This window comes from Schistocerca cancellata, chromosome 9 (assembly GCF_023864275.1).
Source record: "Schistocerca cancellata isolate TAMUIC-IGC-003103 chromosome 9, iqSchCanc2.1, whole genome shotgun sequence".
Taxonomy (NCBI): domain Eukaryota; kingdom Metazoa; phylum Arthropoda; class Insecta; order Orthoptera; family Acrididae; genus Schistocerca; species Schistocerca cancellata.
The window spans coordinates 345,850,053-345,873,826 of record NC_064634.1 but is presented as its reverse complement, the minus strand read 5'-3'; the positions used below and the strand labels follow the sequence as shown (position 1 = coordinate 345,873,826).

General features: G+C 39.4%; 1 protein-coding gene across 3 annotated transcripts in view; it reads left to right on the top strand.

The window, feature by feature from the left end:
• Nucleotides 1–23,774, top strand: part of LOC126101170 (glycoprotein-N-acetylgalactosamine 3-beta-galactosyltransferase 1-like) — a 177,540-nt gene that overhangs the window by 88,617 nt on the left and 65,149 nt on the right. For all 3 annotated transcript variants that reach the window (XM_049911868.1, XM_049911867.1, XM_049911869.1), the window contains one exon: nucleotides 22,099–22,254. In XM_049911868.1, coding sequence (XP_049767825.1) covers nucleotides 22,099–22,254 — 156 coding nt within the window. The remainder of the gene's footprint in view (nucleotides 1–22,098; nucleotides 22,255–23,774) is intronic.

Here is a 23,774-nt window from a genome sequence, read left to right as displayed (position 1 = left end):
GTATTCATCTCTTGGTCTCCCTCTACGATTTTTACCCTCCACACTGCCCTCCAATGCTAAATTTGTGATCCCTTGATGCCTCAAAACATGTCCTACCAACCGATCCCTTCTTCTAGTCAAGTTGTGCCACAAACTTCTCTTCTCCCCAATCCTATTCAATACCTCCTCATTAGTTACGTGATCTACCCACCTTATCTTCAGCATTCTTCTGTAGCACCACATTTCGAAAGCTTCTATTCTCTTCTTGTCCAAACTATTTATCGTCCATGTTTCACTTCCATACATGGCTACACTCCATACAAATACTTTCAGAAACGACTTCCTGACACTTAAATCTATACTCGATGTTAACAAATTCCTCTTCTTGAGAAACGCTTTCCTTGCCATTGCCAGTCTACATTTTATATCCTCTCTACTTCGACCATCATCGGTTATTTTACTCCCTAAATAGCAAAACTCCTTTACTACTTTAAGTGTCTCATTTCCTAATCTAATTCCCTCAGCATCACCCGACTTAATTTGACTACATTCCATTATCCTCGTTTTACTTTTGTTGATGTTCATCTTATATCCTCCTTTCAAGACACTGTCCATTCCGTTCAACTGCTCTTCCAAGTCCTTTGCTGTCTCTGACAGAATTACAATGTCATCGGCGAACCTCTAAGTTTTTACTTCTTCTCCATGAATTTTAATACCGACTCCGAATTTTTCTTTTGTTTCCTTTACTGCTTGCTCAATATACCGATTGAATAACATCGGGGAGAGGCTACAACCCTGTCTTACTCCTTTCCCAACCACTGCTTCCCTTTCATGCCCCTCGACTCTTATAACTGCCATCTGGTTTCTGTACAAATTGTAAATAGCCTTTCGCTCCCTGTATTTTACCCCTGCCACCTTCAGAATTTGAAAGATTATTCCAGTTAACATTGTCAAAAGCTTTCTCTAAGTCTACAAATGCTAGAAACGTAGGTTTGCCTTTTCTTAATCTTTCTTCCAAGATAAGTCGTAAGGTCAGTATTGCCTCACGTGTTCCAACATTTCTACGGAATCCAAACTGATCTTCCCCGAGGTCGGCTTCTACCAGTTTTTCCATTCGTCTGTAAAGAATTCGCGTTAGTATTTTGCAGCTGTGACTTATTAAACTGATAGTTCGGTAATTTTCACATCTCTCAACACCTGCTTTCTTTGGGATTGGAATTATTATATTCTTCTTGAAGTCTGAGGGTACTTCGCCTGTCTCGTACATCGTGCTCACCAGATGGTAGAGTTTTGTCAGGACTGGCTCTCCCAAGGCCGTCAGTAGTTCCAATGGAATGTTGTCTATTCCCGGGGCCTTGTTTCGACTCAGATCTTTCAGTGCTCTGTCAAACTCTTCACGCAGTATCGTATCTCCCATTTCATCTTCATCTACATCCTCTTCCATTTCCATAATATTGTCCTCAAGTACATCGCCCTTGTATAAACCCTCTATATACTCCTTCCACCTTTCTGCCTTCCCTTCTTTGCTTAGAACTGGGTTGCCATCTGAGCTCTTGATATTCATACAAGTGGTTCTCTTCTCTCCAAAGGTCTCTTTAATTTTCCTGTAGGCAGTATCTATCTTACCCTAGTGAGACAAGCCTCTACATCCTTACATTTTTCCTCTAGCCATCCCTGCTTAGCCATTTTGCACTTCATCAATTAAATTCAATATTTCTTCTGTTACCCAAGGATTTCTATTAGCCCTCGTCTTTTTACCTACTTGATCCTCTGCTGCCTTCACTACTTCATCCCTCAGAGCTACCCATTCTTCTTCTACTGTATTTCTTTCCCCCATTCCTGTCAATTGTTCCCTTATGCTCTCCCTGAAACTCTCTACAACCTCTGGTTCTTTCAGTTTATCCAGGTCCCATCTCCTTAAATTCCCACCTTTTTGCAGTTTCTTCAGTTTCAATCTGCAGTTCATAACCAATAGATTGTGGTCAGAATCCACATCTGCCCCAGGAAATGTCTTACAATTTAAAACCTGGTTCCTAATTCTGTGTTACCATTATATAATCTATCTGATACCTTTTAGTAATGGACTCAAACATCCCGGAGCAAACAAACAAAGACCAACACGCATCAATTAAAAAATCAGAGGAAAACGAAATCTTCAGACAGCCACCAGAACAAGCACAAATAGAACACGAAGAGATACACACATGCTAGATACAGAAGAGAAATTTCAGCTGACATATATAGAATACAAAGACACAAATACAGACATCAGACCATTCTTGCATAGACCACCAAATAACCCACAAGTCGAAACAACAATAAAAACTATCAACACAATCATACACAACAAAATAAATGAAAATACAACTATGGAAGAGATACAACTACTGGTTTATATAGGAGCACTCACTACACTAAATATACACACTAGGTAGAGACCAGAACAAACCAACACACAGAAGAAACCCACAAAACCAGCATGGCAACACAGGCTACAGATCAGAATAGAAAAACTGAGAAAAGACATCGGACAGCTAACACAATTTATAAGAAATGAAATGTCAGAAAAAAAACGAAAAAGGTTAGGTAAAATCTCACAACAAGAAGCGATAGAGCAATTAGATGAAAAGAAGCAGAAATTACAAGCATTTGCCAAACGACTTAGAAGATACCAAAAAAGTGAAAATAGAAGGAAACAAAACCAAACATTCAGCACAAACCAAAAGAGATTTTACCAAACAATAGATAACACACACATTAAAATAGACAATTCACCAAACATAACAGACATGGAACACTTCTGGAGCAACATATGGTCAAACCCGGTACAACATAACAGGCATGCACGGTGGATACAAGCAGAAACAGACACACACAAGATGATACCACAAATGCCTGAAGTGATAATTTTGCAACATGAAGTCATCCAAGCAATTAATTCTACTCACAGTTGGAAAGCCCCTGGAAACGATACAGTAGCAAATTTCTGGCTAAAGTAGTTCACCTCAACACATTCACATCTAACTAAATTATTTAAGTTACATTGCAGACCCATACACATTCCCTGATACACTTACACATGAAATAACTTTTCTGAAACCTAAAGATCAAGAAGACACAGCAAACCCAGCTAAATATCGCCCCATAACATGCCTACCAGCAATATACAAAATATTAACTTCAGTCTTTACACAGAATAACACATACAACACAGAACAAAATTATAAATGAAGAACAAAAAGGCTGTTGCAAAGGAGCACGAGGATGTAAAGAGCAACTGATAATAGATACAGAGGTGACATATCAAGCTAAAACTAAACAAAGGTCGCTACACTACGCATACATTGATTACCAAAACGCTTTTGATAGTGTACCCCACTCATGATTACTACAAATATTGGAAATATACAAAGTAGATCCTAAATTGATACAGTTCCTAAACATAGTAATAAAAATTAGAAAACCACACTTAATATCTAAACAAATTCAAATAATATCACATCACAGCCAATACAGATTAAGCGTGGAATATACCAAGGAGACTCATTAAGTCCTTTCTGGTTCTGTCTTGCTCTCAACCCACTATCCAACATGCTAAATAATACAAATTATGGATACAATATTACTGGAACATACCAACACAAAATCACACATTTGCCATACATGGATGATGTAAAACTACTGGCAGCAACCAATCAACAACTCAACCAATTACTAAAGATAACAGAAGTATTCAGCAATGATATAAATATGGGTTTTGGAAGAAAAATAGCATAGTCAAGGAAAACACACTAAACAAGATTACATATTGGATAACCACAGCGACTGCATAGAAGCGATGGTAAAAGCAGATGCCTATAAATATCTAGGATACAGACAAAAAATAGGAATACAAATATTAATGAAGAACTAAAAGAAAAATATAGACAAAGACTAACAAAAACACTGAAAACACAATTGACAGCAAGAAACAAGACAAAAGCTATAAATACTTACGCTATACCAATATTGACCTATTCATTTGGAGTAGTGAAATGGAGTAACACAGACCTAGAAGCAATCAATACACTTACACGTTCACAATGCCACAAATATAGAATACATCACATACATTCAGCAATAGAAAGATTCACAATAAGCAGAAAGGAAGGAGGAAGGGGATTCATAGACATAAAAAACCTACATTATGGACAGGTAGACAATTTAAGAAAATTCTTTCTAGAACTAGCAGAAACTAGCAAAATACACAAAGCAATCACTCATATAAATACATCAGCTACACCATTGCAATTTCATAACCATTTCCACAACCCTCTAGATCACATAACATCAACAGATACAAAGAAAGTAAATTGGAAAAAGAAAACACTACATGGCAAGCACCCGTATCATCTAACACAGCCACACATAGATCAAGACGCATCCAACACATGGCTAAGAAAAGGCAATACATACAGTGAGTCGGAATGATTCATGATTGCAATACAGGATCAAACAATAAACATCAGATATTACAGCAAGCATATTATTAAAGATCCCAATACCACAACAGATAAATGCAGACTTTGCAAACAACAATTATAAACAGTAGATCACATCACAAGCGGATGTACAATACTAGCAAATACAGAATACCCCAGAAGACATGACAATGTAGCAAAAATAATACATCAACAATTTGCCTTACAACATAAACTTATAAAACAACACGTTCCCACATACAAGTATTCACCACAAAATGTACTGGAGAATGATGAATACAAATTATACTGGAACAGAACGATTATAACAGATAAAACACCACCACATAACAAACCTGACATCATACTCACCAATAAAAAGAAGAAATTAACACAACTAATCGAAATATCCATACCCAATACAACAAATATATAGAAGAAAACAGGAGAAAAAATTGAAAAATACATCCAACTGGCTGAGGAAGTAAAGGACATGTGGCATCAGGATAAAGTTAACATTATACCAATTATACATCAACTACAGGAGTCATACCACACAATATCCACCAGTACATCAATGCAATACAGCTACATCCAAACTTATATATACAATTACAAAAATCCGTAATTATTGATACATGTTCAATTACCCGAAAGTTCCTAAATGCAATATAACATATACCGTGCAGTTAAAAGGAAGTGACGCTTGATCAAGGTCCGCGTCACTTTCCATTTTTAACCAGACTTAACGTTTGAGAAAGTAAAGAAATAATAATAATAATATTTTTTCTTGTTTAGGGAGATTAGAGACCACCTCAAGTAACTAAAAGGAATTTCTAGAAAGCTTTTTTTTGCAGCGTAACGGCGTTTTATCCTCTCTGTGCTCGTCTTATGTCTCATGTCCAACTGCTATTCTGCTTTCGCTGATCGAGTACGCCCTTAAAGTTGCTGGTCAGTGATCTGTACTTTGATCGGCGGAGATGTCTTCCTGATTCAGTCCAGTACACTTGAGATCCTTCCTTACTCCCATGAACCAACTACGGAGAATTTAGGTTTCCCTTCCAGTACATTTCACACACGGGGACTGCTACAGATCTAACAACTGTTCATCAAAACGTTGTCAGTAAATAGTAAAATACAGCTATTAGAAGCTGCACAACAGTATTTCACCTGTACAATAATTTGCATTACAAAATACTGAGATAAACAGAAATCCAACATATAACATTATTCTCATACGAAGGGTCAAGCTACTACTGTAAGACTTTCTGAAAAGGAGAGGATGTATATAATTATTTTAAAAATGGAACCTCCACTATTTTGGTCAAGAATTGGTTCAGAGCTGGCTTGTAACAATTGACTAGTGGTCGGGACATTAACAAAATTACCGTCACTAAGCATTTCAACTATTGATTGCTCATCACCTGTGTCAACATTAGCATTTTTGTTCGATGTGTGTGTGTGTGTGTGTGTGTGTGTGTGTGTGTGTGTGTGTGTGTGCTCTGTCTATCGTGCTCCATTTTCGCGAGATGTTTGCATTTTATACCATGCTATACGTAATGAATTGTGGAATGAAAATACCTTTAAACTCGTCAGAAATTAATTTCGTAAATTTCAGTATAGCAACAATGATGGTTTTACTGAGCACGAATAGCAGTTGAACGGAAAATACGAGGTGCATTCAAGTTCTAAGGCCTCCGATTTTTTTTTCTCTGGACTAGAAAGAGATAAAAACATGCGCATTGTTTTAAAATGAGGCCGCGTTCATTGTCAATATGTCCCAGAGATGGCAGCAACGTATGGCAGATGGAATTTTACCGACAGTTGAAGGAGACATGTGGTGATGGAGTTATGGATGTGTCGAAAGTGCGTTCGTGGGTGCGACAGTTTAATGAAGGCAGAACAACGCACCCGCACATCGAGCTAACGTTACGCAACAGTTTCTTCGTGATAACAACTTTGAAGTGATGCCTCATGCTCCCTACTCACCTGACCTGGCTCCTAGTGACTTTTGGCTTTTTCCAACAATGAAAGACACTCTCCGTGGCCGCACATTCACCAGCCGTGCTGCTATTGCCTCAGCGATTTTCCAGTGGTCAAAACAGACTCCTAAAGAAGCCTTCGCCGCTGCCATGGAATCATGGCGTCAGAGTTGTGATAAATGTGTACGTCTGCAGGGCGATTACCTCGAGAAGTAACGCCAGTTTCATCGATTTCGGGTGAGTAGTTAATTAGAAAAAAAATCGGAGGCCTTAGAACTTGAATGCACCTCGTATTTAGCTATAATGGCTGCTCGCCATTTTGCGTTCTAAGAGATACAGTTCGACCATTTTGTAAAGTAGTGTAAGTCTATTGTTACAGTGGTTTGTTGAGCAAAATAAACTGCAATTCGCGCTTTTGAGCAAAAGTTATTGCTACAATTTCGGAAAATTTTTACGGAAGCAAAGTACAATTACGGAATGCGCTTGAACTAGCGTGCTAAAGTATAAATGTGCTATCTTACCTTGGATCTTATTTTTCAATGCAGATTTCACGTTTCATCACTATTCCCATCAAAATTCTCTCCAGTTTGGTTGTTCAAATTTTTTCAATGGTAATGGCTCCTTATGTATGTTCGCATCGTATATGCGATAAACAAACGTAATATAGTATACACAATAATTGTTGCAAACACGAAGTCGCCTGTTTAAATTTTTTTTTATTATAAATTCTGGCGGGATCGTGCATGGATAAATGCTAGGGAGTGGGCCAACTTAGTAAAATAATCAAGTAATGTCTTAAATAAATGTTTGAAATACATTACTTTTGTTAGGGGGCCCTTGACAATGGAGTTCCGTTAAGGTCTATTTTGATTCTTTTACTCGACCGTGGATCTCTCTTCTTTTATCGGACGTCGAAAGCTTTTACTCGCCGTACAAATGGTTCGTACTGTACTAGGTCTATTAATGTGCATTTAATGAACACGGGACCTTTCATCATGTCATGATGCAGTATAGCTGAGACAAATTTTAACATAAACTGAAACAAATATTAAGTAATATCACTACATTCAATTATCACACAAACAATAAATTTATAATGAGACTTACATTAAGCAAAATATAAATAATAATGGGGATGTGCAGTATAAATCTGCCGTAATCACAGAAAAGTCGTCTTGGCTCCCTTCTAAAACAAAAAGGTGCTATCCCTTTCATAAAAATAATTGAGGGACGTAATTCTACATTTGTTTCTGCCGTTGTAGCCTACACTCGATACAACCCTTCAGAGTACTTGATTTTTTAATTAATACTTTATTACGTTGCAAATATTTCGTTTGTAAATTCTGCTCTTTCCGCAAATGTGCCTGTAAAAGCGTTATATGTATGTCCCATTTGCGAATGCAAATTCGATAACAAAAACAATGCAGAACACTTGATTGCTATGGAATCGAGAGTTTGAGATTAGAAAAGTGCGAACTGCTAAATGTAGAAGCAGATAATACCAGATTTATAAACTAGCGAACTCCAAAGCCAATTAGTGCGTCTACAAGAAAAAGGCCACTTACAGAACAATCGTGCACACGATTTCAGAACAGTGCTAAAAAATGTGGGACCCATACCACGGAAGGTATTGAGAGCATACAAAGGAGGACGGTACGAATGGTCACATGTATACATCAAAATGCTGAAAACCACGCCTTGGCAGACGCTTTACGAGAGGCGCAAGCTATGCGGCGAAAGCCTCCTTACATAGTTTCGAGGACCAATATTACGTGAAGAATAGAGATATTTCTCCAGTGATTTACATATCACCTCCGTCGAGACCACGAAGGGAAGGTTTCATTAATTACTACGTGCAAGCATTCTTCCCGCGATCCGTACGCGAACAACTGGAGACAAACACCAAGGCTGCGGCCAAGGTGGCACCGACGTCTGATTCCGCCGACGACCGACATCGACCGACGATGGCCGATCTTTCCAAATCAGTATGCCACTACGCATGTACTCACACTGTACCGATCTAATCGCCCGAATTTACCGATTTCGGACAGCAATCGGTGAGGTTCGAATCAGTTTGTTTTGTTCGGTGAAATCAACCGACATTCTCGCACACGATATACAGAAGGGCCCAGAAAAATGTAAATATTAATGGAATAAATGATATAACTTCACAATTCTTGCACGGGCGGAAGGTTATTATGTGTGTTCAAAGTAACCCCCATTAGCAAACAAACAACGCCGATGCCGCTGAACTGTTGACCGAACTACGGCAGTTTGCCGTTGTGGTAGCCGCACACGACGCCTCCATGGTTTGTAGTAGCTCGCTCAGTCTAGCTGGCTTTTGTTGATAAACATTTTTCAAGGTCCTCCATAGGTAGAAGTCAAGATGTGTAAGGTCTGGAGGCCGTTGTGAGTACCCAATAGCTCCAATCGTCCTGGTAGATTTTCATCCAGGTTGGCTTTGACATCTCTGTGATAGTGGGGCGCAGCACCATTTTGCTGTAGGTAAACTTTAATTTCCAAACACCTCTCGGATTGCAGGTAAAATCGATGTTTCCAGCATATGAAGGTACACATAACCAGTTACGGTACGGTACATTCAAAGATGAGCCAATCAAACCGCGCGATGACAGACCACACCACACATTAACACACGGTAGATTAACATGCTTGTCTGTGTGAACGTGTAGATTTTCGGGAGCCTAGTACATAGAATTGTGGCGATTTACTGTACCATTCACTTTGAACTACGCCTCGTCAGACCAGATAACCGTCCCCGCAAATCGTTCATCCTCGTGAAGCATGCCTTCAAACCACTCGCGGTACTCCATCCTTAGATAAAAGTTGTCCTCGTTCATAGCATGGAGCGATCTTAGAATGTACATTTTCCACTCTACAGCCTTGAGAATTCGTTGTACGCGTGATCAGCGGCTTACTCTGCCCTCACGTGCACGCTCCTTCAAAGATTTTTGAGCTAACTTAGTAAGGTCCCCCATAGGTAGAAGTCAACATGTGTAAGGTTTGGAGACCGTGGTGACTACCCAACGGCAGCGCTGGAAGCTGGACTTGTTGATGTTTCTGTCGACCAGAGCTTTCTTTATGCAAATCTTGAACAGCGCCGTTGGCTTCAAAATCATCCCGAAAATGCGCGCCAAAATCCTTCGGGAAAACAATCGACTGCGTTGCCGTGCAAAATTTCAACGATATTTAATTTTATTCCAGAGATACTATTTATCAGTGTCTAAATTTTTCCGGACTCCTTTGTATGTAATGTCAGACACTGACAAGTTCAGTCCAAGAAAGTGTGTGTGTGTGTGTGGGGGGGGGGGGGGGGGGGGGGGGAGCGGCGGCATCCTGAAGATGAAAATAGTTCGGAACCTGTGGACTAAAATCGCAGGTTTGTTGGATATTACAAGTAGATAAAATCTTTATTGGAAAGTTTAGGCGTAAATTACAACCTCAAAATAATTATGCTTATAATTACTGTAGTTGGACATTTTTAGGTTGTTAGGTTGGCATTGGCTATCTACAAATTATTACTGCTTTCTGGCGTTTTATGCCAGTAGGGTGTTGATTTTGTTAATATGAAGTGGTTCCCAAATGTGGTGTACGGTATAATCCACTTTCAATGCTTCAGGTGTTCAGAGTATCTTATGCTAAACCCTATGCTTAACCTTAAGTGTGTCTTTCACATTTCTGCTGAATGACAGCCATTGAAGACTAACTGACGTACGTCTCCACAACCTTAAACAACTACAGCAAAACAGTGTGTTTGTAACTTGGTTTTCAAGGTCACCACTAATTATCTCGAGTATGCAACAGAACGTTTCTCCCATCATCTCATGGATTCGTAAAACTTGTCTGGTTATTCCATTAACTGAGAACATTGTGTACAATACTCGCCATCATCTTTCCGGAAGAGATGTAGCTCATTTAGAAACATTAGACGGCGTTTTAGTACCAAAAGCCTCAATGCAGTACTTACCTCAAAGCACAGAGGCGTCATTGTATCCATTCCACTGTAACAGGTTAAAATGTAACCTACTTCATGTATACAGATTCAGATTCAGATTCTTTATTAGTCATTCAGCATTATTACATGCAATAGACTTCGTCAGTTCACTTAACCTATTAACTTTATAAAATAAATTTTTACATATTTAAGTTGATATTGGGCATTTCTAAAAATTCTTCTAATGAATAGAATGGATTAGTTAACAAGAAGTTATGAACATTGTCTTTAAATAATTTGTCAGGCTTGATTGACCCATTTTTAGACAATTTGTTATATATTTTAATTGCCATATACTTATGACTATTGTTAGTTTTAGCTAACCTATTTTGTGGCAACAGCAGAGAAGTACACGTTCTTGTATAGTAGCCATGCCTTTCATTTGTTACACTTAAATTAGGTAGTTCAACAAGTATGTAGTTAACACTGTCAAGAATATATAAATTAATTACTGTTAAAATTCTATATTTAATGAACAATGGTTTACAATGTGTTCTATTATCTACCTTAGCCATTACTCTGATTGCTTTCTTTTGGATCACCATAATTTCATTTATTTTTCTGCTGTTTCCCCAGAGTATTAACCCATACCTTAAAACAGATTGAAAAAAGGCAAAGTACGCTGTCCTTACATACTCAAATGTCACACAACACATCAGTCTCTTCAACAAATATATAACTCTTGACAACCTAACCACTATGTGATCAACATGAGAGTTCCATGTTAGACTGTTGTCAAGTACGATACCTAAAAACTTTGTCTTTTGTTTTTCTATTTTTGTAGTCTTTGATAGACTGAAACACATATTCTGGGTCTTTTCCTCATTTAATAGCAGACCATTGGCATTAAACCATGATGTTGCATTTTCTTTTGCCAATTTCATATCACTTACAAGGTTATCAAGTACATGGTTTACAGATAGAAAAGTTGTGTCATCTGCATACATATATGTCTTTACATCTATATTTCCTGGTAAGTCATTTATGTGTACAAGGAAAAGAAGTGGTCCCAATTTAGATCCCTGTGGCACACCGTGATGAACCTCGAGTATGTTTGACAGATGACTTCCTGAACTCACCACCTGCTTTCTTTTATTGAGGTATGATTTGATGAGTTTTAAACTTTTATCACATATTCCGTAGTCCTCAAGTTTAGAGAGCAGAAGTGAGTGGTCAACACAGTCAAAAGCTTTGCTCAGATCACATAAGGTTACCTGTGCGTGCGCATGGTCCTCAAATGCTGCTAGAATGTCTCTGACTAAGAGCTCTATGGCATGTATAGCTGACCTTCCTTTTCTGTAACCAAACTGTGATGCACTTAACATACCATTTAGTTCTAGGTACTCATACATCTGCTTATATATTATGCCTTCAAAGACTTTTCCTAGTACTGGAATTAGTGAAATTGGTCTGTAGTTTGCAGGATCTGATTTGACACCCTTCTTAAAGACTGGAGTTACCTTGGATAGTTTGAGAGGATCAGGAAAAAACCCTTCTATGAGACACAGGTTTATGGAATATGTTAATGGTGCTGCTATGTAATGTATGATTTCTTTCAATAGATTGTTTGACATATTAAAAATATCTGTACTGTATGAATTTTTCATTTCTTGGACTATTTTAAGAACTTCATGTTGGCATACCTCTTTGAAGTGTTTCAATGATGATCTGGCCCTATTATGATTTAGGTTTGCTCTCTTCAGATAATCTATACATGTTACATTGGGTTTACTGATTAGCTTTTTGATATCATCAGCACAGCTTACAAAATATTTATTGAATGTATCTGCTGGTATTGGGACTGTCTTGTCAAAGTTTCTGACTTCACCTTTAACAGTATTAATTACTGACCAGGCTGTTTTGCATTGGTTTCTACTATTTTTTATGAAATTTGTGTTGTATCTTAGTTTCGCCAATTGCAACTCTTTCTTATACAGTTTCTTAGTGATATTTTCGAGATCCTTAATTTCATTCGAATTGTTTACTTTGGCAAGGTGCTTCAACAGCAGTAGCTTATTTTTTAGATTCTCCAGTTCTTTGGTGTACTAAAATTTACCCTTTCTTGTTTTATGGTATTTCTTTTGAACAAGATGGTCTTTTAAAATACCTGTTAAGTAATTGTGGAATGTTTCATAAACTGTTTGGGCACAGGAATCACAGTTTTGAAATAATTTGTCCCAGTTTGTTACGCTCAGCTGGTGTGTTAGTTTTATGAGATTGTGTTTTGTTAATATTAAGGTATTAGATTTTGTTAACTTTTGTGCAGCCTTGCTCTCATCCCCTTTTATAAATTGTCTTAACTCTACTGTTAACATGGAGTGGTCTGAGAAAACAAATTCCTTTACCTTGGTGGAGTACATATCACGTGCACAGTTGACAAAAGCATTATCCAAGCACGCTTGTAGTCTTGTTGGTTCTGAATTTACATGATGGAAGTTGTGCTGCCTTAGCATATTCAGTAACTTATTTACACTGGGTTTGTTACATGTTACATCAAAGCTTGAATTAAAGTCTCCCCCAATTACAGTTACATACTGTTTCCATTTCGTTATGTAGCAGAGTACACTGTCTAAATTATCTAAAAAAGTTTTATCATCTGAGTCAGGGGAATGGTAGATACATACTATGATAAGTTTCATTATATCACATATGATTCCGGTAGTTTCAAAGTGTTTCTCTACACATGCCCAACTAAGATCTAGTTCTCTACACTCTATTTCATTTGAAACATAGATAACAGTACCACCATTACGGTACTGAGATCTGCAAAAACTGTTTCCATATTTATAACCTTCTGGTACATAGTATTGTATTTGTTCTGGTTTAAGCCAATGTTCTGATAGACATAAGAAAGAATACTTATTCTGTGGCAATGACTCCTCCAGAATTTCAACTTTATTTTCAAGACCCTGAATGTTTAAAAATAGGATGTTGTTGTGACTTATCTGTGAGTTAACAGGTTGGTTTTTCACATTTTTATTTTCTTCTTGGCTTGAAACCATAAAAAATTATCACTGAATGACACAGATGTATTTTTCCTTTGGCTCCTCCTTAAGCGTAGCTGTGTTGCTGCTCCAGTCGTTGTCGGTTCTGCTGCTGTTGCTGCTTCTGCTGATAATGATGGTGCTGCTGCTGTTTCACTTATTTCTGGTGTTTGTTGTTCCATAACTGCTGTGCCTTTCTGTGAATTATTTACATTTGGAGTGTTCACTTGCATTAATAAAATTTCACATTTGTCTTGGAGAGGTGTAGCTTCACTGACAGCAGGTTTCACATTGGAGTCTACAGGATACACACACTTCCTGTCCATGAGAGGTATGACTTTTCTATCTTCACACTGCACATTTGAGATTTTATTTACAAGTTCTAAAATTTTTGTTACTACTACGTTTTTTCCAAGTACATTTAGATGGGAACCATGTGTTGTGTGAAATCTTTTCCCTAAATTGCTGATGTTCACAAATGTTACATTTTCAAACCGCTTGCAAATATTTTGCATCTCTTTATTTGCAGTTTCAATTTCTTTATTTACACAGGACCATTCTATCAAGTCGTAACGGTGTGGCACTGAAAAAACAATAACATTTGTTCCTCTCAGCTCATACAGTTTTCTTTTTAGCGAGATTAAGAGATCGTTTTTTTCGTTCCTAGCTATATCATTTGATCCCGCCAGGAAGATGGAAAAGTCCTTTTTGCTCAGTGAGGAAATTTTTTCTTGACTCATTGACGTAGCAGCACTGAATTTTGCTCCTGGTTTTATTGTACAGCTAAAACTAAAATTCTGACTACTTGTACGCCGAAATTCAGCGGCTGTATTTCGTCCTTGGCTGTCGGCATACAGTTCAATTTTACCGGTACTTGCTGTTCCGAGATTACCTGTTTTCTGCCTATCTTTGCAGTAAGCGAAGTCTTGTTTGGCACTATTTATTATGTCTTTTTTGCTAACACATGTCGATATTGTCTCAGTAGAGCAGCTTAGAGGTGGAAGATTTTTCGTGAGCACTTTCGCATATGATCTTTTACTTAACTGCTGCTGAAATATTCCATGTTTTACCTTATTCACAAAGTCGTTTGGTTTTCCACATGGTACACTCGCACTGTTAACTTCACTTTCACAATCCGTAGTCGAAAGAGCTTGAAAGTAATTTTCGTTCACTATATTTATGTTTCTTTTGCCGTTTTCTGTATCTTGTATTATCTGTTTGCGTCTTTTGTACTTCACTTCCGTCCAATTCTCCGACATATTCGTGTTTTCATGGCGCGAGTTTTTCATGTTCCGTTCACTTTTTTCTTCTTTAAGTTTCTTGATATCCATCTTCAAGGAACTGATAATAAATTGTAAACTAGACACCCGTTCGCTGAGCTTTGTAATTTCATCCTTACAACTGTCACAATTTTTCTTTTTCACGGCAAAATTCGCACTTTTTCTCGGACACGCACAACGAATTTTCACACTAGCCGCCATCTTGACACACTAAAAATAAATTCTAACCTAATCTACGTGAACCCGCCAAAAACTGACGGAGATCGGACGCACTGTGACCAAGCCGTCAGCAGATGTTTTCGGGCGATCTTTGGCAAAGGTGTCTGACGACAGTTGTCGCCACTGTTAAGCTTTTGCACCGGTTCGGAAATACCGTAGACCCGGGGCTGTCCCTCGCTATTGCCACGTGGCCATCGGGTACCTGGAATCCTTAAGTTTATTCATTTCCTCCATAGTATGTTTGTCATTATGAGAAGTAATAAATGTTATCTGCATATTTCACTGTTTTGAAAGGCAGCAGGCTAGGCAGATCACTGACGTAAACAATGGACAAAACTGGTTCGAGCACCGATCCCTGAGGCACTTCATAATGCCTGACGTTTTGTTTGAATCAGTTAGAACCATTTTCTTCCTATTGGACTAGTATGATATAATGTTTAAGTTGATATACAAGTATACCAATTACCTCTGGTATACCTTTCACTACTTCTTCCTATCTTAGAACCAATTTCTCGAGTTTAACGTGGACCAGGATGCAGCTTGGCGTTTGTCACATAAAAAATGCTTTTCAACGGGGTTAAACACGAGACGTATAGGTTTGTAGAAGTAGCACTCCACAGATACAGCTGCAATGCAAGAACGAAGCGCATTGCATAACCATATAAGATACTTATCTATCAGTGGAGTGAACTTATTAATTTTTCTAATGCTAATGTAAATAACTAGTATTATGATAAGTTCACACATCCAAAGAAAGAAAATGTAACAGTCGCTTCCAAAATCGCAATGAATGTCGCAACTGAAGGTACAGAGGTCTGCTGCTTTAATTCGTCTGCTAGAATGGCTGCTGCACTTTAGGATCTCGATGCCGTGACAACACACACATCTATCGTTGTCTTCGGTAGTCCAAGGTGCACGCTTCTGCTGGATCTGGACGCCTGTTTGACATCTCCAACCTCCTTGGCTGCTCGTCTGCTGCCTCACTACAAAAGACATGCCCTTATTTACATTACGTTATGAGAGGTACTGCGGTTGTGCTACTTTCAAAGATGTCAGGAGTAACACCAATGTGCCTCTCCAGAACATTGGGAGAGTGAGACTTGCCCTTGGTTTGCCACAATACTCGCCAATCTGGTGTATTGCCGGACTGCGACTCATCGATGAACACAATGCAAGGCCATTCATCAGGAGCCCGTATTTCCCAGTCATAGCACCAGTCCAAACGCAGGCATTGGAAGCCTGCGCATGGGACAGTAATTTCCTAGCCCAGCTGCTGTGGAATGGCCCAGAATGTTGCCGGCAGTCGTCATTTGTTCTCGAATGGCAGGCACAGATGTGAATGGGTTAAGATGTACTTAGTGCACAATACAGTGATGCTCAGATGTGGTTGACCAGAGCCTTGACAACGAATATATCGGCACCAACGTTCCTATGCAGTCCAATATCAGTTCACTGTCATATCAGAATACCCCACGAATCAGGATATTGCATGATTCCATCAGTCTACCACATGGTGAGACTCTTGTAGACACTGTCAGGAGCTGATAACTGTGTATCCCAAGATTATACGGCAGTTGTCTCCTTCGATGATCAAACATCTGTTGTTGTTCACATCCCTTATATACACTCCTAGGCCTGGTAACACCACTAAACGTCAACGACGCCAAAGCACTGTGGTGGCCGCTCTACCTGTCACTGAGAATTATGACTGATCATTTACATACATGGTGGATACGTGTACAAAGTTACATTGACATCCGGCCATGTCTTCTGGGTGCCTCCCCCCCTCCCCCCTTCTTTTCAGGCAGTCTGTATTGCAAACATCGGCTTTTGTATTGGGCTGTCTTGTGACACTCCTGATGCTTCGATTTCCGTTGAACATCGACTGCCTGGTACTGCAAACTCCGTTCTATTACCAAAAAATGTTCAAATGGTTCCAAGCACTATGGGACTTAATAGCTGGTCATCAGTCCCATAGACGTAGAACTAATTAAATCTAACTAACCTAAGGACATCACACACATCCATGCCCGAGGCAGAATTCGAACCTGCGACCGTTGCAGCAGCGGGGCTCAGGACCGAAGCGCCTAGAACCGCTCGGCTACAACGGCCAGCATTCTATTACCGAACAATTCCTCGTGCCTATCTCATATTTATGAAGGTAAAGCATATGATCGTACATTATCAGTCGACACTGTGGTACAGTGCCGAATACCTTTCTATAATCTAGGAAAATGGTATCCACTTCTTCTCCAGCAGCTACTATTTGCAGGAGATCTTCACTATATACATTGAGGTGACAAAGTCGTGGGCTAGCGATAGGCACATATACAGATAGTGGTAGTATCGTGTACACAAGATATAAAAGGGCAGTGCGTTGGTAGAGCTGTAATTTGTACTCTGGTGATTCATGTGAAAAGATTTCCGACGTGATTGAGGCCGCATGACTGGTATTGATCGTGGAGTGGTAGTTGGAGGTACACACATGGGACTTTTCATTTCGGAAATCGTTAGGGAATTAAATATTCCGAGATCCACAGTGTCAATAGTGTGTCCAGAATACCAGATTTCAGGCATTATCTCTCAATGCGAACAAGGCAATAGCGGATGGCCTTCACTTAACGATCGAGAGCAGCAACGTTTGTGTAGAATTGCTAGTGATAACAGATAAGCAACACTGCGTGGTACAGCTGCAGAAATCAATGTGGGACGTACGACAGACGATTCCGTTAGGGTAGTGCAGCGAAATGTGGCGTTAATGGGCTATGGCAGAAGCCGACCGACGGGAGTGCCTTTGCTATTTAACAGCACCACATCGCCTACACTGCCTTTCCTGGCCTCGTGACCATATCGGTTGGACCCTAAATGACTGGAAAACCGTGGCATGGTAAGGTGAGTTCAGATTTCAGTTGGTAAGAGCTGATGGTAGGGCTCGAGTGTTGCGCAGACCTCAAGAAGCCGCGGACCTGTCAACAAGGAATTGTGCGAGCATGTGGTGGCACCCTAATGGTGTGGGCTGTGCTAACATCGAATGGACAGAGTTCTCTGATCCAACTGAATCGATAATTGACTGAAAATGGTTATTTTCGGCTACTTGGAGACCATTTGCGGCCATTTATGAACTACATGTTCTTAAACAACGATTGAATTTTTGCAAATGACAGAGTACCATTTCACCGCGCCACAGTTGTTCGCTATTGGTTTGAAGAACATTCTGGACAATTCTGGCAAATGATTTGGTCATCCAGATCGCCCGACATGAATCCCATCGAACATTTGTGGGACATAATCGAGAGGTCAGTTCGTGAACAAAACCCTGCACCAGCAACACTTTTTGCAAATGAGGACGGCTGTACAGGGAGTTCGGAAATTCCTGTTACAAACGTCTATGACTTGTAGAGGGGAGTGAGTAGATAATATTTGGAATTGGGACTAATGTCCGGAAATGTACACTTTCCGTATTACAGCCATTTGAAAACATGTTGGTAAGGTGACCACTCGTTGGCAGCTTCTCCTCAACATTATGCGGTATGGCCGAACTGACATTCACAAACACGTGATTGAGACTCGAATCAGGTCAGAGGGGTAGGACAGATGTCTGACAGCCAATCTGACGTAAGCACGCCATGCCATGAGTATTCTGTTGCACGCTTATGTAGCAAACATGTTTTCAAACGGCTGTAGCACTGTACGTTTCCGGACGTGAGTTCCTATTCAAAATATTATGTTGGCACTCCACTCTAAAAGTTCTAGAACCAAGAATTTGTGAACACCCTGCAGAGGCAGCATGGCCCAATGTTTCAGCAGGTAGCTTCCAACGACTTGAGTCCATGCCACGTCGAGATGTCGCACTACACCGGGTAAAAGGAGGTCAAATACGATATTAGGAGATATCCCATGACTTAAGTCACCTCACTGTACAGAAGGAAATATCCCGACAGACTCATCATTGCAGAGCCCAAACCCCTGACAGAAACTTGAAATTTGGAGAGGATGTTGTCTTATACCGTAGGTATAGTTTAACAAGGGATTTTTCGAAATTCCATCCCTAAGGGACTGAAATAGGAGATGAAAAGTTTTTTGAAAATGTGTCGCGACTGCGGCAATTTTTAAGCTAGAACTACGAAAATTTATATTTGATTTTACACTGTTTGTACAGTGTGGTACTGTCCTTTTGCACTTGAGTGGTGGCCGTGGGAACGTAAAATTTCGTTTAAATAAAAATTAAAAAAACTGTGGAGACCATAAAGTCAACGTGAGCAAAGCAGCATGTGCTAAGCTAGTTGGTTATGAAACGACGAGGTGAAGCAGTGTTGATCCTTTGAGAGAAACTTCCTCCAGGAATATCAGGATGTTCGAGGCTAGAACAGTTGTTTAGTGTATATTCGAATCTCGCTCTTCCCGTGCAGTTTTTACCCTCTGTAGCTCCCTCTAATACCAGGTAATTTATTCCCTGATGTCTTAACATAAGTTCTATCATGCTGACCTCTCTGTCAATTTTTTTGCATGCAATTCTAACCTTGCCATTTCTGTGTAGAACCTCCTCATTTCTTACTTTATCAGACCATCTAATTTTCAGTATCCTTCTATAGCACCACATCTCAAACACTTAGAATCTCTTCTCAGCTTTCCCCACAGTCCATGATTCACTTCCATGACATGCTGTGCACCAGATGTACATTCTCAGAAATTTCCTTCTTGAATTAGTCTATGTTGGATACTAGTAGGCATTCTAGCCAGGAATGCCCTCTTCAGCTTTGCTAGTACGCATTTTGTGTCATTTTTGCTCCAAGTACCACATACTGTGCTTCCAAGGTAGCAGAATTCCTTTATGGTCACCAATTGTTATATTAATTTTATTACTGATCTCATTACTGCTACTCTTGAAGTCTCTTCTTTCATTTCATTCAGTATGGTTTGTAATTCTTTTCACTTACACTGAGGATATCATGTTATCAGCGAATCTTATTTGTGATACGGTATTCCTTCCCCATGAATTTTCAACCAACTCCTAAACCTGTCCTTTATTTCTGTCACTGTTTCAGTGGGAGAGAGAGACTGCATTCTTATCTCACACTCTTTATAATCTGAGTGCTTAGCTTTTAGTCTTTCTTATTGTTCCATCTTGGTTCTTATACATATTGTGTATTACCTGTTTCTACCTACAGCTTACCACTGTTTTTGGGGCAATTTCCAACGTCTGGCACCATTTTGCATTGTGGAACGATTTTTCTAGGTTGACACATTGTATGAAGGTGGCTTGATTTTTCATTAGTCTTGCTTCCATTATCAACTGCAACATTAGAACTGCCACTCTAGTGATCTTGCACTTACAAAATCCAAACTGATCGTCATCTATCAGATGCTTCTGTACATTATTCTCAGCAACTTTGATACAAGAGCTGTTAAACTGACTCTTTGATAGTTTTTGCACTTGTCCACCCTTATTTTCCAGATTGTGTTTTCCCAGTGATTTCCTAAGGAATGTTATTTTGGCCTTCCATCTTAGTTGATCATAAGTCTTCTAAATCTGTGTTACACTCTATAATACTAGATCATCTGTGTCGTCCACATCAACTCCCACTTCTTCCAACACATCATCAGACAGTTACTCCTCCATCGTAGAGGCCTTTAATTCACTCTTTCCACTCATCCGCTCTCTCCTCTTTATTTAAAAGTGGACTCCTCTTGTACTGTTAACGTTCTTACTTTTAATTTCACTGAAGGTTGTTTTCATTGTTTTATATGTAAAACCTGTCCATCAAAGGACTGTTTCTTTTTCTGTATCTTCACATTTTTCCTGGAGCCATTTCACATTAGCGTCCCTGCACTTCCTATTTTTCATTGCCAAGTGACTTATACTGCTATATTCTATTCACGATGTCCGTCGCACTTCACTTAGTGTAGACCGGGAACTGTCTGCTAGGCATGCCCGATGTAAAACTCACTGGGCACGGCCCGTGCTGCCTGAGTTGTTGTTGTTGTTGTTGTTGTTGTTGTTGTTGTTGTTGTTGTTGTTGTTGTTGTTGTTGTTGTTGTTCCGCTGGCAAAGGGCGCGGCCGAATTCTCGCGTGCCCTCTGGTGGACGGGACTTTACTTGCAGCAACTACTGTCCATGACACGCTGTGCCGATGTGCGCCTCCCACGATCTTTCTAGTGGATACTACAGCATGAATTGGGTTTTGTGTGGCTGATGTTTGCAAATACTGTATTGGTTGGCATGGAGGAGATCATTGTGTCAAATATCTCTCATTACATTTGAACTTGGAATATTTTCTAGAATTCTACAACACATGAATGTCAAGAACAGTGGACAGTAGTGTTGTGGATCACTTCTGTTACTCTTCTTGCAGACTAATGTGATTTGTGTGTTCTTCAGAAACAGTGAAATGAGTCATAAATGGGATTTTTGTAATATTTAACTAACAATTGACACCTGTGTTGAAAACACAGCTTCTTGAGGAGTAACCAATAGTGATGTAACTACATACATCTTACATCCCTGAAATGGAGATAAGGTGTTGTCCTGCAACAATATAGTGAATTGGAAACTTACGGACATAAGGAAAAATGAAAGTATGATGCTGTCCCAAATGGGAGAAATTTTGTGCAGAGGGTTAAGAATGACCTGCAGAATATGACTGCGTTTATATGGATGTTTAACACATCATAGCTCAGAGTTTATTAAAGGCAGGTTCAATAGATTCAAAATAGTCCCAGTGATTAGGACATGACAAACTGCCATGTAAGACACAGGCAATATGGAGACATTGTGACATTGAACCAGGAACATAATTTTCATTCCTACGATCTGGCATTGGATGTTCTTGAAGTCATCTTATGTGGAGTAAGTATTGTCTTCTGTACTCAAAGTGAGCTGTGTAGGTAATGGTGTGTGTACATGGGAGGGTAGTGACACAGGGTGTGAGAGGTGAGAGATAAGGTGTGGGTGACTCTTTGGTGAGGCAGGGAAATGGGAAGGGGTCCCACTTCAGGTGCATGCATCAGGTCTCCATGACTGTAATTATGCCCCTGACGCAACTGTAAGTCTAGCAAGTATGGCAAATTATTCGTACGTGGCACTTAATTTTACTGATTTGTCTGTTACTGAGTGATTAGCTGCTGACAAGAGAAACTATTGTCTGATCAATGTAACTGTAAGGAGACTGTCTTCCATTCTAGAATGCAACCGTACTGCAGCTGACAGCCTGCGACAGCGTGTTCGGGTGTTGTGCTGGGTGATGACCAGTCCTAAGAACCATGCCACAAAGGCGGCTGCTGTCAATGCCACATGGGGCCAAAACTGTGACAAGCTGCTCTTCATGTCCTCCGAGCATGGTGAGTGTTGACTGTGAATGTACTCCCCCCACTCTCTCTCTCTCTCTCTCTCTCTCTCTCTCTCTCTCTCTCTCTCTCTCTCTCTGCCCACCTCCCTAGTTGCAGCTATTGTTTACAATGTCGAAAGTTTTTTTTTCTGAAGATTTGACAGGAGTAAGAGTACAATACACTGTTTAGTTAACGTATCTTTTCTTGTAGAGTGAATAATTCTTAGTTTGTTTTCTTATCTTGGTAGGTAAAGCACAATTTCTACTCCTGTCCGTATTGTAAGGACAATTTTATGCTTATAGGCTGTATTATGCATGAAACACTGTAAAAATCTCGTTTTTTGTCTCAGTTGGTGAAATCGTTTGTTTACTGACATGTCATGCAACATTGCTGGCAAGATGCAGCTGAGTGTATGTGCAGCTTCCCTACACCCTCATTCTTACTGCTTCTTCCCTTTCTACCACTCCCATCAGCCTGCAGTCAGTGCTGCCACCACTTCGTGCCACTAGCCTAGCAGCTGACGTTGAGAAGCAGAGAGGTGTGATAAATCGTTTGTTTGGATCTGATTCTGAGACTGTTGAAGCAGCAGTTGGAGACAGAGGTCATGTGTGCATGAGTTGTCAGTGATTGTGTGAATGTGTGTGTGTGCGCTCTCATTTTCTGACAAAGGCTATGGCAAAAAATTTAATTGTGAGTGTGTGTCTTTTGCATGTGCCTGTCTGTGTCTCAGCAATCATTTTTATGAAGAATTGCTACCAGCCTTCATTAGTATTGATTCTTGCACAATTTATCTGTTGCATGGATTGATCATCACAGTTTAGATTAGATTATATTCAGTTTTTGTTCAATAGACCCAAAAAATGAGATGATTCTTGTGGGTGTGGGACATGTCAGAAAGTATAACATAAAAACATAAAATATCTGAATATAATACTTGCTACCCTGATTATTTGTCAGGAGATTGTCAAAATAGGTGAATATATTACAGTAAATTGGAACTGCAAATACTTACAGAATTAATACAATTAATGAAGCACTGTTAGGGGCACTTTTAATAAATTTATCTTACACAAAATACCTAATCTTGACTGTTGTGACCAAGTGCTGTAAAAACTGAAATCTAACAGACATTCTTACTTCAGCTGGTCTAATAGTCCCTGTTAAGATATTCATCTATAGAGTAGAAGGAGCTGCCTATCAAAAAATCTTTCAAACTCTGTTTAAACTGTGCTTTATCTGAAATAGTTTTTAATGGTTGCTGGAAGTTTTTTGAAAATGTATTAGACCCGTTTTGGACCAAGGCAAGTGATTTTATGTCTTTATGTAGATGGTTCTTATTCCTAGCACTGATACTATATATTGCATTATTGGTTGGAAATAGAGATATACTGCTTGCAACAAATTTCATTAGGGAATAAATATACTGAGAAGCAGTGGTTACAATACAAAGTTAATTGAACAGGTTTCTACATGATGAATTTGTGCCAAAAAGAATTCTTATTACATGCTTTTGCACACTAAAAACGTTTGCT